Source organism: Bipolaris zeicola (assembly GCF_000523435.1).
Source record: "Bipolaris zeicola 26-R-13 unplaced genomic scaffold scaffold_1, whole genome shotgun sequence".
Taxonomy (NCBI): Eukaryota; Fungi; Ascomycota; class Dothideomycetes; order Pleosporales; family Pleosporaceae; genus Bipolaris; species Bipolaris zeicola.
The window spans coordinates 74,386-88,540 of record NW_006912050.1 but is presented as its reverse complement, the minus strand read 5'-3'; the positions used below and the strand labels follow the sequence as shown (position 1 = coordinate 88,540).

The window sequence follows — 14,155 nt, the reverse complement described above, 5'->3', positions numbered from 1 at the left end:
TTCGCATGGATGCGAAACAATTCTTGTACATATCTTTTTATTGTGGTGGAGTGGGGGGCTTTAGTCTTTGTATATACCGATAGGACTATCTTATCTTGAACCACATTCACTCATCCCTTTCTCTATTCATTTGCATGAACACGTTCGAAATATACTCTTGTCATTGCCACTAATCAGTTGGATTGTGTAGTCTTCCAGATTCGTGGGTAAGTTATTTGCTGTGTGATAGGATCTGTAGAGTGGAGTGTAGGGTTCTGCCCGACAATGGAGGCTTGCTTCAAAATGAGTTAATAACAAAGAGCGAGCATATGCTGATGGAAAGCAGTTCTTATATTTTTCATAAAAACTAACTTTCTCTTACGTTGTCTAGGTGTCTTAACACACAATCATATCGTCGGGGATGAGCTTCCACAGCACCTTCTGCATTAGTGCATGTCAGTGCACCATGCCATGTTACTGACAAGCTTTGGTTGCCGAGGACGCTCGCCCGTCCGTCTCCTTGCAGCCAATAATATTGGCCCAACAACGCACATGTCCTGAACCAAGCAATACCGTTCTGCAGACGTACTGCAGCCCGGCATCGCTATCGAATGAACGTTGCGATGATTATGCTCGATGACGATCTGATCCTCTTCGACTATCCTTCATTGCTATGTCCGCCGCGCTGTCATCCATCGTTTCTCCCGTGTTGGGGCCCCAAATGCCGCAGCATGCCAGGTACACGAACTGTGATTGGGATTTTGCATCCCATCAATACTTGTTCCCGCGGACCATGCAGTAGCATTGGACAAACTTGCAGGACTAGCTTCCCCGGTAACCCGGAATCCTGGAGAAAGTCCAACGTCATGGAAAGCTACAAAAAGGCCATGGACGTCCAAAAAGCTTGATCCCCCAAGCCTGAGCGGTACTCTCCCAAAGCACAAGGGACGTTTCTCAATATGAAGCCTCAACTCCTTTCGTTGCTGCCGCTGGCATCCGTTGCTAGCGCCAGCTGGTCCAAGAATCTGAATTACCGCTCACCTTCGGAACACCATCCGGCTCTTGGAATCTCAATCCATAAGGTGGCAAAGAGAAATGATCCAGCATCCGCGTATGAACCTTCCAGCTTGAACTTCACCCATGGTGTTGCCTCGGGAGACCCATACCCAGACAGCGTTATTCTCTGGACACGCGTTGCGCCTCAGAACGACAATTCGCAATCCAATGTTACAGTCACGGGTTACGCACCTCTTTTCGATCACGACAACGAAAAGTACGTGCAGGTTTCCAAGTCGCCAATTTGCGTGGAATACAAGGTCTACGAGGACGAGGAATGCTCGTCGACTGTAGACTCGGGCACAGTGTATACCAGCTCTGATGTTGATTTTACGGTCAAGGTCGAGGCCAAGAACTTGAAGCCATTCAGCACGTATTACTACCAGTTCAATGTATGCAATTCGGACAACAAGAGTCCTCTTGGCCGCACCAAAACCACACCAAATGCCGACGACGACATCACCAATGTTAGGCTTGCTGTGTACAGCTGTTCAAACTATCCCTTTGGCTTCTTCAATGCGTATGGTAACCCCGTGCGAAAGGTATGTTATGCTAATTCTCGGGTCGAACTTATCCTGAACTAATCGTGATACAGGACTCTGTTGATTACGTCGTTCATCTTGGAGACTACATCTATGAGTACAAGAACGGCGAGTATGGCTGGGGTAACAGCATTGGCCGTATTCCCGAACCGGACCGTGACATTTACACTTTGTACGACTACCGCAAGCGACTTGCAACCTACCGTACCGACTTGGATCTTGTTGCCAGCCACCAACAATTCGCATGGATCCCAGTTTGGGACGATCATGAAGTAGCTGATAACACGGTATGCTCAATCTCCTCTCTTTACAAAACTTATCCTAATCATCGATAGTACCGCGACGGCAGTTCCAAACTCAACAACACCGAAGACTCCTTCGTTTACGATGGGGGCGTTTCAGTCGACCAGCGTAAAATGAACGCAGTTCGTGCCTACTTTGAATGGATGCCTATTCGCCAAGTTGACATGGACGATAACCTGCGCATCTGGCGGTCCTTCTCCATTGGCAAACTGGTTGATTTGATCATGCTCGACACACGCCAATACGATCGCTCTATCACCGATCTTTACTGGAATACTGATTACATTCACGCTATCTCTAATGACGCCAGCCGCTCTCTCATGGGTGCCAACCAGGAGAACTGGTTCTACCGCAGTCTCTCGCATTCAGCCAAACGCGGCGCAACATGGCGCGTTGTTGGCTCTCAGATCGTCTTCTCGCGCCTGAACCAGTCCGCAGCATACGGCGAAGAGAACCCACTCAACTACGATGCATGGGACGGGTATCTCGCCAACAAGAACCGCACGCTGAACCACCTTTACAGCAACAACATCAACAACAACATTTTCCTCGCAGGAGACAGCCACGCTTCGTGGGTCAGCGACCTCATCTGGCTCGACGAGAAGAATTACGATCCCAGCACGGGTGCCGGCAGCATCGGAGTCGAGTTCGCTGGCTCAGCAGTAACTTCGCCCTGCCCTTATGGCGCAAACATTTCCCTTGCAACCGCAAACAACTACTCGTCCATTATTCAGTCGGCGAACCAGGAGCTGCAATGGCAAGACTTGTACTACCGCGGTTACTTTGAGCTCCACTTTTCACATGACGAGCTGACAGCCAAGTTCTTTGGTCTGCCAACGGTAGTCACGCGTAATGGCTGGGAGATTCCTCTTGCCAACTTCACCGTCAAGAGCGGAGAGAACAAACTCCAGCGTCCCGTCGCGGGCGGTGTTGTTGAGAGCGGTAGTTTGAAGGGAGGAAAGACGGTGCAGAATAATCTTACGCTCGATACTAACAACGGCACTTGGTTTGTTAGTCATGCCGACTTGTCTGTTTTGTGAGGCAACGAAAAAAAGGAAACATAATTGGAAAATTGGGGTTAGACCTGGGTTTATTAGAATACCAGAGAAGAAGAAAAATCTAGAATTTGTTATCTTGACTAAACTAATTCTAATATCATGATGTTTGCCTAAACAAAGAAGGAATAACTCTATGTTCTATGTCTAGTGACGCGGCATCTATTCGTACCCAGCTGGTTCGAGCTTCTCAGGGAACGCAGGCTGATCCAAGCGACTGGTACATGCAGCCTTCCAGTTCTTGGGCGTGTACTTGTCTACGATGCCCTTGAAAGCTTCTAGGGTGCAGAAGGTCGTGTCGCCCTCGAGATGCTTGCCTGCTGCCTTGCAACCTGGTATCTGCATGATTTTATCGTTGTACCTGATTCGTACGTAGTAGTCGTTCAACTGGTCGCGCTGGGTCTGCGTAAGGTCGTTCAAGGGCTTTCGCGCGATGCCCTGGGGTGCGAGACTAGCGTCTGAAGTGACTTTTGTGCTGCCGAAGAGGGAAGACCACCAGCTTTGGCTTTGGGGCTGTGGGTTCTGTTCGGGCAGGGAAGGCGTCGGGGAGACAGTGCTGGCACCTCGCTTTCTGAACATCTCGACGGCGATGTGGGATGTGAAGGGCGGCCAGTTCTCGCCTTCAAATGCGCCGAGCGAGGTCAACATGCCGGCCAAGGTTGTATCGTGACAGCCAGACATGGCAAAGCGAATGTTTGTTTCGCCGCCTCGGCCTTTGCCTAGCTGGCCATCTACACCGCCTACCTCGACGATCCCCGAGTTTCCGTTACGCTCGACGCTGCCGACCATGCGGGAGGTGATGTCGCCCATTAGACCGCCGATACCGAGCATACGGTACTCTGATGACTCGGTGTAGCCCTTGAACCATTCTTCCACGGCAATCTTGTCGATGATTGAGCGGGCTTTGGGATCGTAGAATGCCTTGGGGAGCTTGGTCTCCGGCCCATGAGCATCAGTCGCATTCAACGTATCCATAATACCCGAGAGTCGTGGGTGAGAGTCAACAGCGACCTTTTGTTCATTAGGCATCCATTTCGAGAGGACTTTGGAGAGGTAACGCATGTCGTCCGTATCGTTCCATTTATCAGCTGCGCGCTGTGCAAATGCGCGGCTGAGTTGGGCGAAACGCCTACAGCTTGCGTCATTGGGGTATAGTGTCTCATCCGCAGGTGTTCTAGTGATTATGGTAGGAGGTGGGAAATCAGAGGTTCTTGCTGAGGGCGGGTAAAAGCCCCAGAAAGCCTGCTGAACGGATTCCAGAGCACGTGGCATAGGCGTTGCGCGTAAGTAGATCATGTCGCCATCTGAAATCAGCGCTGGCATGAACTTGAGCTGATCGATATAGAGATGGCGGAGTCTTTCGCCCAGAGCCAGTGTTGTTTCTCGGCCTTTGTCTGTAAGTTCGCCTGGTTGGCATATCGCATCAAACTCGCCCTTGGGTCCCGAGGCAATGACTAGGTGTTATTAGTGATGGTTGCTTCAAGGAATAGGGCTTTGCTACCCGGCCCATCGTCCATGCCAAAAGTCTCTAGTCGCCTTCGGTATTTGAGTTGGTCCCATTTCGAAAAATCCTTGGTGTTGAGTATTACGCTTGTTAATTGGCGAGCAGCACTGCAATATGGCCAATCTGTGAATGCGTCAGACCAAACTCTTGGAGTTGCTTTTTTTGTTATCCTATACACGCTGGGAGACCTGTCTGTTGTTGTTGTTAATGATCGGCATGTGATGTGGGGAATTAAAGGCTTATCTACGTTTTGAAAGCGAGGTGACACAGGGCTTCTTTCGCCTGGATACTCATGTCAGTATTGGTGTGCGTGGACAATTGTGCCATAATAGAGAATCTGACCATGACGTAATAGCTATCTCTGATTAGCAAAGTCGCGAAGAGAAGTCACAATTATCTGTCTTACAATCTGTACAAGCTGCAACTCGAGCTCTTTTGGATACAGTTTCTCAAGCTCGTCCTTTGAGTAGGGTTGACGCGGGACCAAGGTAGTCATGACTATATGAACCAAAAGAATTGCAATTAAACTAAGAAAACGTCTTCTGCAATCTGCGAAAAAGCAAAGTTAGGTTGAGCCCGGTGGAAGACGTTCTTCACGACGCTTGCAATCACGTGAGGCGTGCGGACGTCATTGTGTCTCATTGGCCGGCGCTATTCCGCTCAATCTCACCATGCATCGCGCGTAACTTTGGCCGTCTTTTTGGAATCCATGAAGCTGCAACGTCAAGCCGTCGCCAATTGACCTGTCAAGACATTGAGTCAATTTTCCGCACGCATGAACACCTGATCCGATCCAGCTTTGTAAGTGAAGAATACATACGCTGAAAAGTTTCGTTGCTCAAATGCCTAACCACAATTTTAGTATCGGCACTCTTCGCCCGCCGTTCGAGGCATACAAGGACAACATGTTGGGCGCATACATATGTCGACAATGTCGGACACGTCTTTTCCGAAACGCCGGTCTCGTTCGTAATCCTCAATGGCAATCTCGAACCATATTTACCTCGCTGCGCCCGCGACCGAATATAAAGCTAGATGAAGGGAAGGCAGAGTCTACGGTTCAGGAAGAGCCACCCCCTGCACAAGAAACAGTACAGGGCAGATCGAGCACGCGAGTGACATTACAAAGGCAGCGACCGCTTGTGCGGAAAACAACAGAAGATGAGCCAGACATACAGTACCCACAACGAAGGAGCCAGCGGGTACGGCTCAGCCGTTACTCGGGTTTATTGGACGACAGTACAGCGGCCGATTCTTTATACGAGGACTACGGGCAAGAAGACACATACCAGGAAACAGGACAAACAGAGGCATCAAGTGACAAACTGACTTATGCTGCTCCAATCCGCGAAGCTCTTGAGGACAGCCATGTCCAAGGAGCCTGGGATTTGTTCGAGAAGACGTACACAGAGAAAGGATGCAAAGCCCTGACTGAGCCAACCTATCCTGGAGAATTGTTGAAACAAGAGTTTGTTTTCAGCCGTCTTCTCGGAGCTGTTACGGGAGCGCTTTGTTCAGGCAGGAAAAGTGTACAGGTCACCCCGACCCAGGTGCTATTCAAATACCAGCAACTTGATATTGTTCGCCCAGAGTACTGGGTCAAGCCAACACTAGCCCGTCTGACACATGAGGTAATTCGGGCTTCGGGAACCTCTCAACAAAACTTACCATTGTTGCTTGACGAGTTAGTTTCTTTATGGCGACTATTCTTCCAATGTATGAGATCAGAGAGCGATGTACTTGAGGCCATCAGCGACGACTGGTCTCTGCCACCTCTCGAGGAAATGCCCGACGTGTATGACGTTAGCGATTTTAACATGCGTTTGCAAAGGTATATTCCCAAATATGTCAATAGACCCGGATTAGGCTTTTGTGCTGTGTACCTGTACAGCATTTCGGACGCTCTGGAGCCAACTATCCAACAAAAGGCAGCGCCCTTTTTACGATTTCTCGAAAGGATACTTGCTAAGTCGCGTGTGGACACCGTATTCATACACACCCAAAAGGCAGAGCAGTTCAAAGAATTGCCAGCCAATCTTCGACAGGAAGTAAGAGCAAGGATTGAGGCAGCACCCCGAAAGGCCATGGTAGCCCTTGGAAAAGAGGGCGAAAGCCCCGACGAGTTGACCAACCTAGAAGCATTCCACATGAAGAGCATAGCCCGTGTCGTTCAAACCATGACATCGGTCACAAAGTTAGACCGCATCTGGGCAGAGGCCCAAGAAACATATCTTAGCGAAAACAAGACATCGATTCCCCGCTCAGTATACAATAGCTTCCTTTCCGGTTACTTGACTCTTCTCAATTCACAACGTGCAGTAGAAGTGTGGAATCACATGATGGCACATGGCGTCAAGCCAGACATACAGTCGTGGGTTGCTCTTCTGAATGGGTGCGCCAAAGCAAAGGACCTCAATGGATTCAATGCCATGTGGCAAAGGATGATGAATAGCGGTATTGAGCCAGAAAACTATGCGTGGACGACGCGGGTCAACGGTCTAATGTCGCTGCGACAAATTGACAAAGCGCTGGCTGCGCTGGATGAGATGGGCAAACGCTGGCTCGCAGCAGAATATGCCACGAACAACACAAAGGCGCAGGGCAAGGGTCAAAAAGGCGCCAACAGGAGTCCCGGCAAGGCTGTGAACAAGTGCACAAAACCTTCTATTGAAGTTGTCAATGGAGCGATATCGGCCATTGTACAGATACGTCCCGAATCAATGCGCCACGAGAAACGTGTAGCATACGTACAGAAGATTCTCGGATGGGCGGCAAATTTCCAGATCAAGCCTAACGCCATCACATACAACAGTTTGATACGACTGTACCTGCTGGCCAAGGACACACGGACCGCTTTAAGACTTTTATCGCAGATGGAGAAGGAAGGGATTGAGGGTGACATTGCAACGCACACAATGCTTATGAGCGCCGCTTTTGAGAACCAAGTGTTTGACGGACAGACTGAGCAGGAGCAAATGGAAAAAGTGCTGGCAATTTTGAACGACTTGGAAAGCAGCGGGTTGACGCTGAACGACCACGTCTACTCGACAGCCATTGACCGGCTGCTCAAAGGATACGCCAACTACACAGCTGTGCGCGCCGTCATGGAGCATATGACGCAGCGGAATTTGACACCCTCAGCCCACGTGTACACGTCGCTGGTAACGCACTATTTCCAATCTGAGCCGGCGAATCTGGCCGAGGTGGACAGCATCGTCAACCTGCTCTTCACCGCACCACGCATGCCAAGCGACCGCATCCTCTACGACCGTCTGGTAGAAGGATATGCGCTGCATGGCGATGTAGGCAAGATGATGAGCGTGCTGACACGCATGTCGAAGCAAGGGCTGCTCCCCGGGTGGGGTGCGCTGATCGCAGTGGTGCGAGCCTTGGTGCAAGAGGGCGACTACGAGCGTGCGCGTGACGTGGTTCGCGACGTTGCCAAAGGCGAGGGCGTGGCGAGAAGCGGTATCCTGGGAGACAGGAATATGGAAAGTACCTTTCGCAACATGGTGAGTAGACTGGGGCTTGGCGAGGAGCGGATGGGCGATTTCTTGGCAAGTGCGAAACAGAGGAATAGTGGCAGTGTTGTGCATCACTTTGTGGAGAGGGATGGTCTCGACTCTTCTTCGTCTGTACAGCAGGCGCAGCAGCAACAGCAACAGCATGTGTCAGACGAGGGAGCGGTCGAGGAAGATGTGCATGGTTTCTTGTCCAAGGAACGAGAGCCTGAGCCACGGGATCAGCGTCCTTGAAGAGCTATGTGAGATGGATAGCCTTTTAGTTTGCTCGATTACAAACAACAAGGCATCTCAGTCGTTGCACACATCAGCATATGGGGGGGTTATAGTGTTGAAACTTTGTGCAGTGACATCCTGATAAGCCTTTTGTTGCAAACGTTCTTTTCATCTCTGCCTATCGCCAGTAAGGAGCGCCTGCCCAGCATTGATAACAGGAGAGAAAAAAAACGTTCCAACCCGTCTCCCTCAGATCGATGTAGTATACAGAAACCTTAAGATCGGAGGGGGTCTAGCAAGAATGGGTAAAAGATGCTCGCATGACATAATAGCAGGGGTTCCAATGTGGGGGGTTACCAGGCGATAGGGAGGAGGCATTAAATTATGATCCCGAAACATGACCAATCAACTATGATGAAGGAAAATATTTTTTCCCTTGTTTTTTTTGCTTTTTCCCTAATCTTCCCTTTTTTTCCCGCTCTTGATTGCTAGATCCTTGGAAGAATGCAGTGGGAGCCCAATTTGCTCGGGTTTCCAGTTTTGCAAGTTTTATTCGAGCGGAGCCGGATGTAGGGAATCACCCCCCTGGAAAAAAAACTACAAGTTTATAGTATAGTTGTGTACTAACCGGAATATTAGTCTGTGTGTGTGTGTGTGTGTGTAGTGGGAAAAGAATCAGGAATGAGCTAAAGTAGTTAGTAAGTAATTTGACACGGGCAAATCTAATTTGAATGGTTTGGCCACTAATTTTAATTCAAAAGTCCGGTTGGAGAGGGAAGAAGGGAGCAGTAGGGTTAATAACACGAGCAGTTGGTACGAGACACGTGTCGCACCTACATTGTCTCGGGAGATGGGGTTTCGAGCAGCATGAGTGGTAGTGGTGTCAAAGGACGGGTGTTGATACAGGCTTGGGGGAAGGTGGTGAAACAGACTTGTCTTGTTACCTGTACGGGCTGAGGGCCTATCCCACTCGGGAGACGGAGTTACAGGGGTTTCAGGGTGAAGAAGGATATGCTTCTGTTAGGGGTTGGATACGGGCCGAATGAGTAAAGGGCGTAAGCATAGCCGTTTGATAAGATACAGATGCTTTTTGATAGCGGCGTGGGTGGACGGGTGTTAATGGGTGGTATTGATTGGTATAGTATGCGCATGGAACGGGGCGAGCGAAGTTTGGTTGTGAGGTACAACTGGATAGCTTAACGATATGCCATGTTCCACTTATCATAGTGCAGACGGAGAGACTCCGGGGAACAAGGAACAGGAATGTAGGGAAGTAAAAATAGGAGGTTGGATGGGGAAGGACATGTGCATGTGGGCTAGATGGAGGTGATTAGCAAATGAGAAAAAGAGCAGAGCATCAAGACGGTAAAGTGATGGATATGCAGCGACAGGCTCTCCTGGAAGGTGCAGATGGGAGGGTTACCACACAGGGAAACTCAAAAGGGCAATGACGATATGGACGATCACGGTCAGGGGGGTGGTTCGGCTTTTTGCAGGGCAGGTGCCGTCCAGAAACGTTTCCAAGGAGGTTGCGGAAGGAGGAATAAGGCCGGCCAAGAACCATGTCAGCCTTGTCTGTCTGACTGACAGAGACGGGCAGGCAAGTATAGCCTTAGGCCGGCCAAGAGAGATGTCAGCCGGCGTATAGGATTAGCGTGTGAGGGTGGCAGCATTCTTCCTGGTGCTGTTCGTCTTTGGCGAAGTCGGAGGCTTGTTGTTCCTAATTTTATCCACACGTACATAGTGACGGATAGACTTGGACATAGGCCGCGTCATCGGCACTCATGTGAGTGTCCAATACTTTGCAGGATCAAGTGGCGCAGTGCATGCTGCCATTAAGCCAGTGCAAATGCAAAACATGAAGAGCAAGTAGGCAGTTTTGATCGAGACGAGCGTTGTTGAGATGAGGCGGATCAACGGGACATGGCATGGGCAAAAACTATGGCCCAGGGTGGCCGGATGCCCAAGCAGAACGATGTGAGGTTCTATTGGACGGCAAGCTCCGCGCTGTAGTCAGCAAAAGTGACAGCTTCGACGTGCTTGACCGGCGACGGGTGTTTCGCAACTCTCTCGAGCTACCAATGAAACGACGAGCGGCCTCCCCAGAGGATGCGCAAGTTTCTGCGACTGCTATCACACATACTACTGTACTACACAGAGTTCTGGACTGTCGCTAGAGCCGGGGAGGGCATGTGAAAGATTGCAATGTGTGGTTGTGCACCACACCCCGTTCCGGCGGGCGGCTTAGGCAGCCGCTATCCAATCATGCACGGTGGCGTGTGAGCAGCCCAGATGAGGGAACAAGCCAGAGCCAGCGCTATTGGCAAGCTGATAAAGGACTATAGGACGGGTGAGCGGGCTGTAAGTAAGTAAGTAAGTATTTGTATATGTACTAGTATGTATGTGTAAATGCCGTGTCGTGTAGCACATGGGACTAGTACGCATATGCAGTATGAGCGTAAACGCGCGTTGGCGTGTCAGACGGTGGTGATGGATGTGGCTGAAGCGCTGCGACGACATGCCGACATGCCGTTCCGGTGTGGCTGACTGGCTGACTGCCAAAGCAGGAATTACCGCAACGCTGACCCGAACCGGCTAGCGCGAGCCGGATGACAGCACAGCCTCAGTGGTGGTGCACCATGGCGGCCCTTGATTGGCTGCACCAAGCGTCGGTGTCGGCGCCGCGAGGCCGAGGGTGCATACAGAGTTGCCTAGTGCAATATCGTGTGCTGGACGTCGAGGGCAGATGGGACGACTGTGTCTGTACGAATTGTTATGTGCAAGTGCAAGTGCAAGCAGCAGTGCAACAAGGGCCGGCGTGTCCACTTTGCCCATGTCGTCCCGATCGTCCATGTGTTCGGCCGTGGCGTCAGGGAGCGTTGGGGGGTATTCCCGGCGCTCAGGAGACGCCAGACCAGGGCGGCAGCCAACGCTTGGTAGGCGTTGATCGCCCCCGGCCTTGACCAACCGGCGCCGGTCTCGTCCTGCTATTTGCAGCCAGAGACTCCGCCTCGATTATGAAACGCCTCCCCGACGGGCGGTGGAGCCCCCCCAGCACAAGCAAGACCTGCGCCCGTCCCTCGCCCACCCATTCCCTTCCTCTTCTGCCTGCCTGCCAACTCGACACATCCTCTCTTCTCCTGCTTTTCCTTCCGACACTTCCGCACATCCGCCCGTCATCCCTCGCCCAACTCTTATTGTCGACACTTTCCATCTGCGCCCACACTTCAGAACCCCCTTTGCACACAGACGCTCCCCCAAGGTGCGGACCCTCCGGCTTCCATCCTCCGTGCTTGAACAAGGCCCAGAAACGAGCTGACGACGACTCCTAGCCAGCCTAACCGCTCCTGTCGCCCTTCCACTGCCCGTACCGCAACGTCCCCAAGACACGACCTTGTCTGCCCAAGGGCCGCCCAAACACCCAGCCGCGACTCCCCCAGTAGTCAAACAAACAACATGGCTACCGCAGTTCAACCGGCCATGTCGATGGCGCCCTTCAACAGCCTATCTAATCAGTGCGTCGATCCCAACGAGTTCTTCGACTTTGGTCAGATGCCCTCGCCCACTCAGCCCACCACCCTCAAGCGTGAACAGAGTGCTACGTCGGCTATGGGCAGCCCGACCAGCACCAACATCGACGACGACCTTCAGACTCCAGCAAAGCCTAGCCACGAGTACGAACGCTTCAAGCAACAGACCGGCCTTCCCTCTGGATCCATTGCCGGCCTCGCTCCCAACTACAACACCGGCTTCCCTCTCTTCTCCTCGTCCGGCCTCGACGAAATGGCCATGATGGGAGGCGACTCCATCATGGATGGTAGCGGCTGGAACAGCGGACTCCCCATGGAAGTCCCCATGAACATGGGCATCGACTACCGCAGCAACAGCTTTGTCTTCAACGAAGGCTCCCAAGACGATTTTGTCGACCCCAGTACCATCACTCAAGAGGAGGTACCCAACGTCCGCGTCTGGCCTGGTATGCACCAGCAACAAGCTGCTATGGCCAAGGCGCAGGCGCAGGCCCAGCAGCAGCGAGCACAGCAGTTGGCCCACCAGAAGCAACAGCAAGCCCTGCAACAACAACAACAACAACAACAACAACAAATACCTCAGTCCCGTCTGCCTTCCACTAGCCAGGCCAGCCGCAAGACTTCAAGCCCACTTAGTGACGCTCACACTGAAGAGATGATCACCCGCGTTGTCGCACAGATCCGAGCCGACAGCCAAAACGCCTCAACATCCATGCAAGACAACAACCAGGGTCTACTCCCCCACATCATCCGCGCCAAGAAGGACGAGGAGGATATGGATGAGGATGAGAGGCTACTTGCCTCCGAGGAGGGCAAGAAGCTCAGCTCCAAGGAGCGCCGTCAATTGCGCAACAAGGTCTCTGCGCGCGCCTTCCGCTCAAGGAGAAAGGGTAAGCATAAACACCGATGTATCTATATACAATTTCCAGCTAACGTCGTTTAGAATACATTGGCCAACTCGAAGGTGAAGTCGCCATGAAGGTCAACGAGGCCAACGAGCTCCGCGCCCAGAACCGTCTTCTTATGGAGGAGAATGCCCGCTCGCGCGCATTCATCGAGCGCCTTCTCCGCCACCAGGCCTTCACTCCCTTCCTCGAGGAGCTCTCCCGCGACGAGTCTCTTCAGATCAAGGCTCCCATGACTGCCATGCCTACCTCTTCCGCTGCCGTTACCGCTGCCCCCGCTCCTGCCTTCCAGCCCCAGCCGCAGTTCAACGCCATGTCGCAGCCCGAGAACCCTCAAGTTACCATGACAATGGCTCCTGAACCCCAGATTGACTTTGCCATGCTCAACTTGAACAACTCCAATAACGCCAACCCCAACTGGAACGTCAACAATGGCTTCAACTTCCAGCAGCCTGTTGCTTTCGCCGTTACCGAGCTTCCCGAGGGTCCCTCCAACCCTCTCGACACCCAGGCTATGTCCGGCAAGGGATACAGCGCCATCTTCAACGCTGAGGATGATGCATCTGTTGAGGAGGTCAAGGCTGACTACCCCATCATCAAGAACTCTGTTCAATCTACACAGCCTACTGCTGCACCCGTTGATGAGGCTGAGGAACAAGACGACGAGTATGACCTCTACTACTCCTCGCCTGCTCGCACCACTACTGCCTCCGCCCCACTTGAGGAGCAAGAGGTCTTCTTTACTAATCCCGAGAAGGTTTTTGCACACTACTCACTCGTCCTTTCCGATGAGGCCAACGAGGCACGTCTTGCAGAGCGTCTAGAAAGGAAGATCGCCGCCATGAACACAGTCATGCAAAGAATATCCGACATCACATCGATGTTTGAATCATAATTCTTTTGCGAATGCACATGGCCTTTTGTTTAATTTGACTTTCTTGACGCTTCAACCAAGCCCGACAATTTCCTGTTGCTTCATCTCTTAGTCTGTTTTACACATGATTGGACGATTCCTTTTGTTACTCTTTATACCCGAGTCGGCTTTGTCTAGGTGCGACTTGGGTCGAACCACAGCGAGCGTGCATAGCTATTTTCCTTTGTTCATTTTGTCGACTGCGCAACGGTATCAAGCGTACACCAATCCTTTCCAACGGCGTTTTCACGGTATTGGGTTTTTCTTGTAGATATCTTACTGGCCCCGAGGTCATGTGGGGGGGGGACGGGCAAGATGGAACAGGGACACATAGACTGTCCATGATTGGAGGGTGTGTATGTAGACATTTGCGAGGAATTCAAATATAGTACCAAACGTTTAAGAGCCGCTTGGTATTGTTGAATCATCTGTGTGTGTGTGTGATGATTGTTACGCCATGCATTGAGGCTTGAGTTGGTCGAAGGCAATATGAGAGGGGTAAGTATAAGTCCATCTAGTGGCCTTGAAAAGTCTTGACATACAAGGGACAAGGTAGTCAACTTGATACACACAAGAGTAATCATCAGAATACGAACAAGATGCTTGTACATACATGAAGCACAGGCCCGTG

At 51.5% G+C, this 14,155-nt stretch overlaps 4 protein-coding genes across 4 annotated transcripts; 3 read left to right on the top strand and 1 right to left on the bottom strand.

The window, feature by feature from the left end:
• Positions 1-938: 938 nt before the first annotated feature.
• On the top strand, positions 939-2,920 carry COCCADRAFT_205 (uncharacterized protein; the record flags this gene model as incomplete). Its single annotated transcript, XM_007708282.1, has 3 exons — positions 939-1,577; positions 1,631-1,864; positions 1,913-2,920. The coding sequence occupies 3 exons, from the start codon at positions 939-941 to the stop codon at positions 2,918-2,920; spliced, it is 1,881 nt and encodes a 626-aa protein (XP_007706472.1).
• Positions 2,921-3,097: 177 nt separating this feature from the next.
• COCCADRAFT_81333 (uncharacterized protein) lies at positions 3,098-4,935 on the bottom strand (the record flags this gene model as incomplete). Its single annotated transcript, XM_007708381.1, has 6 exons — positions 3,098-4,389; positions 4,437-4,562; positions 4,616-4,631; positions 4,687-4,721; positions 4,782-4,794; positions 4,846-4,935. The coding sequence occupies 6 exons, from the start codon at positions 4,933-4,935 to the stop codon at positions 3,098-3,100; spliced, it is 1,572 nt and encodes a 523-aa protein (XP_007706571.1).
• A 409-nt stretch (positions 4,936-5,344) lies between these two features.
• Positions 5,345-8,194, top strand: COCCADRAFT_81198 (uncharacterized protein; the record flags this gene model as incomplete). Its single annotated transcript, XM_007708380.1, has 1 exon — positions 5,345-8,194. One exon carries the CDS (start codon positions 5,345-5,347, stop codon positions 8,192-8,194), a length of 2,850 nt encoding a protein of 949 aa, XP_007706570.1.
• A 3,438-nt stretch (positions 8,195-11,632) lies between these two features.
• COCCADRAFT_202 (uncharacterized protein) lies at positions 11,633-13,506 on the top strand (the record flags this gene model as incomplete). The annotated part of the gene is made up of 2 exons (XM_007708281.1): positions 11,633-12,596; positions 12,650-13,506. 2 exons carry the CDS (start codon positions 11,633-11,635, stop codon positions 13,504-13,506), a joined length of 1,821 nt encoding a protein of 606 aa, XP_007706471.1.
• Positions 13,507-14,155: the final 649 nt, after the last annotated feature.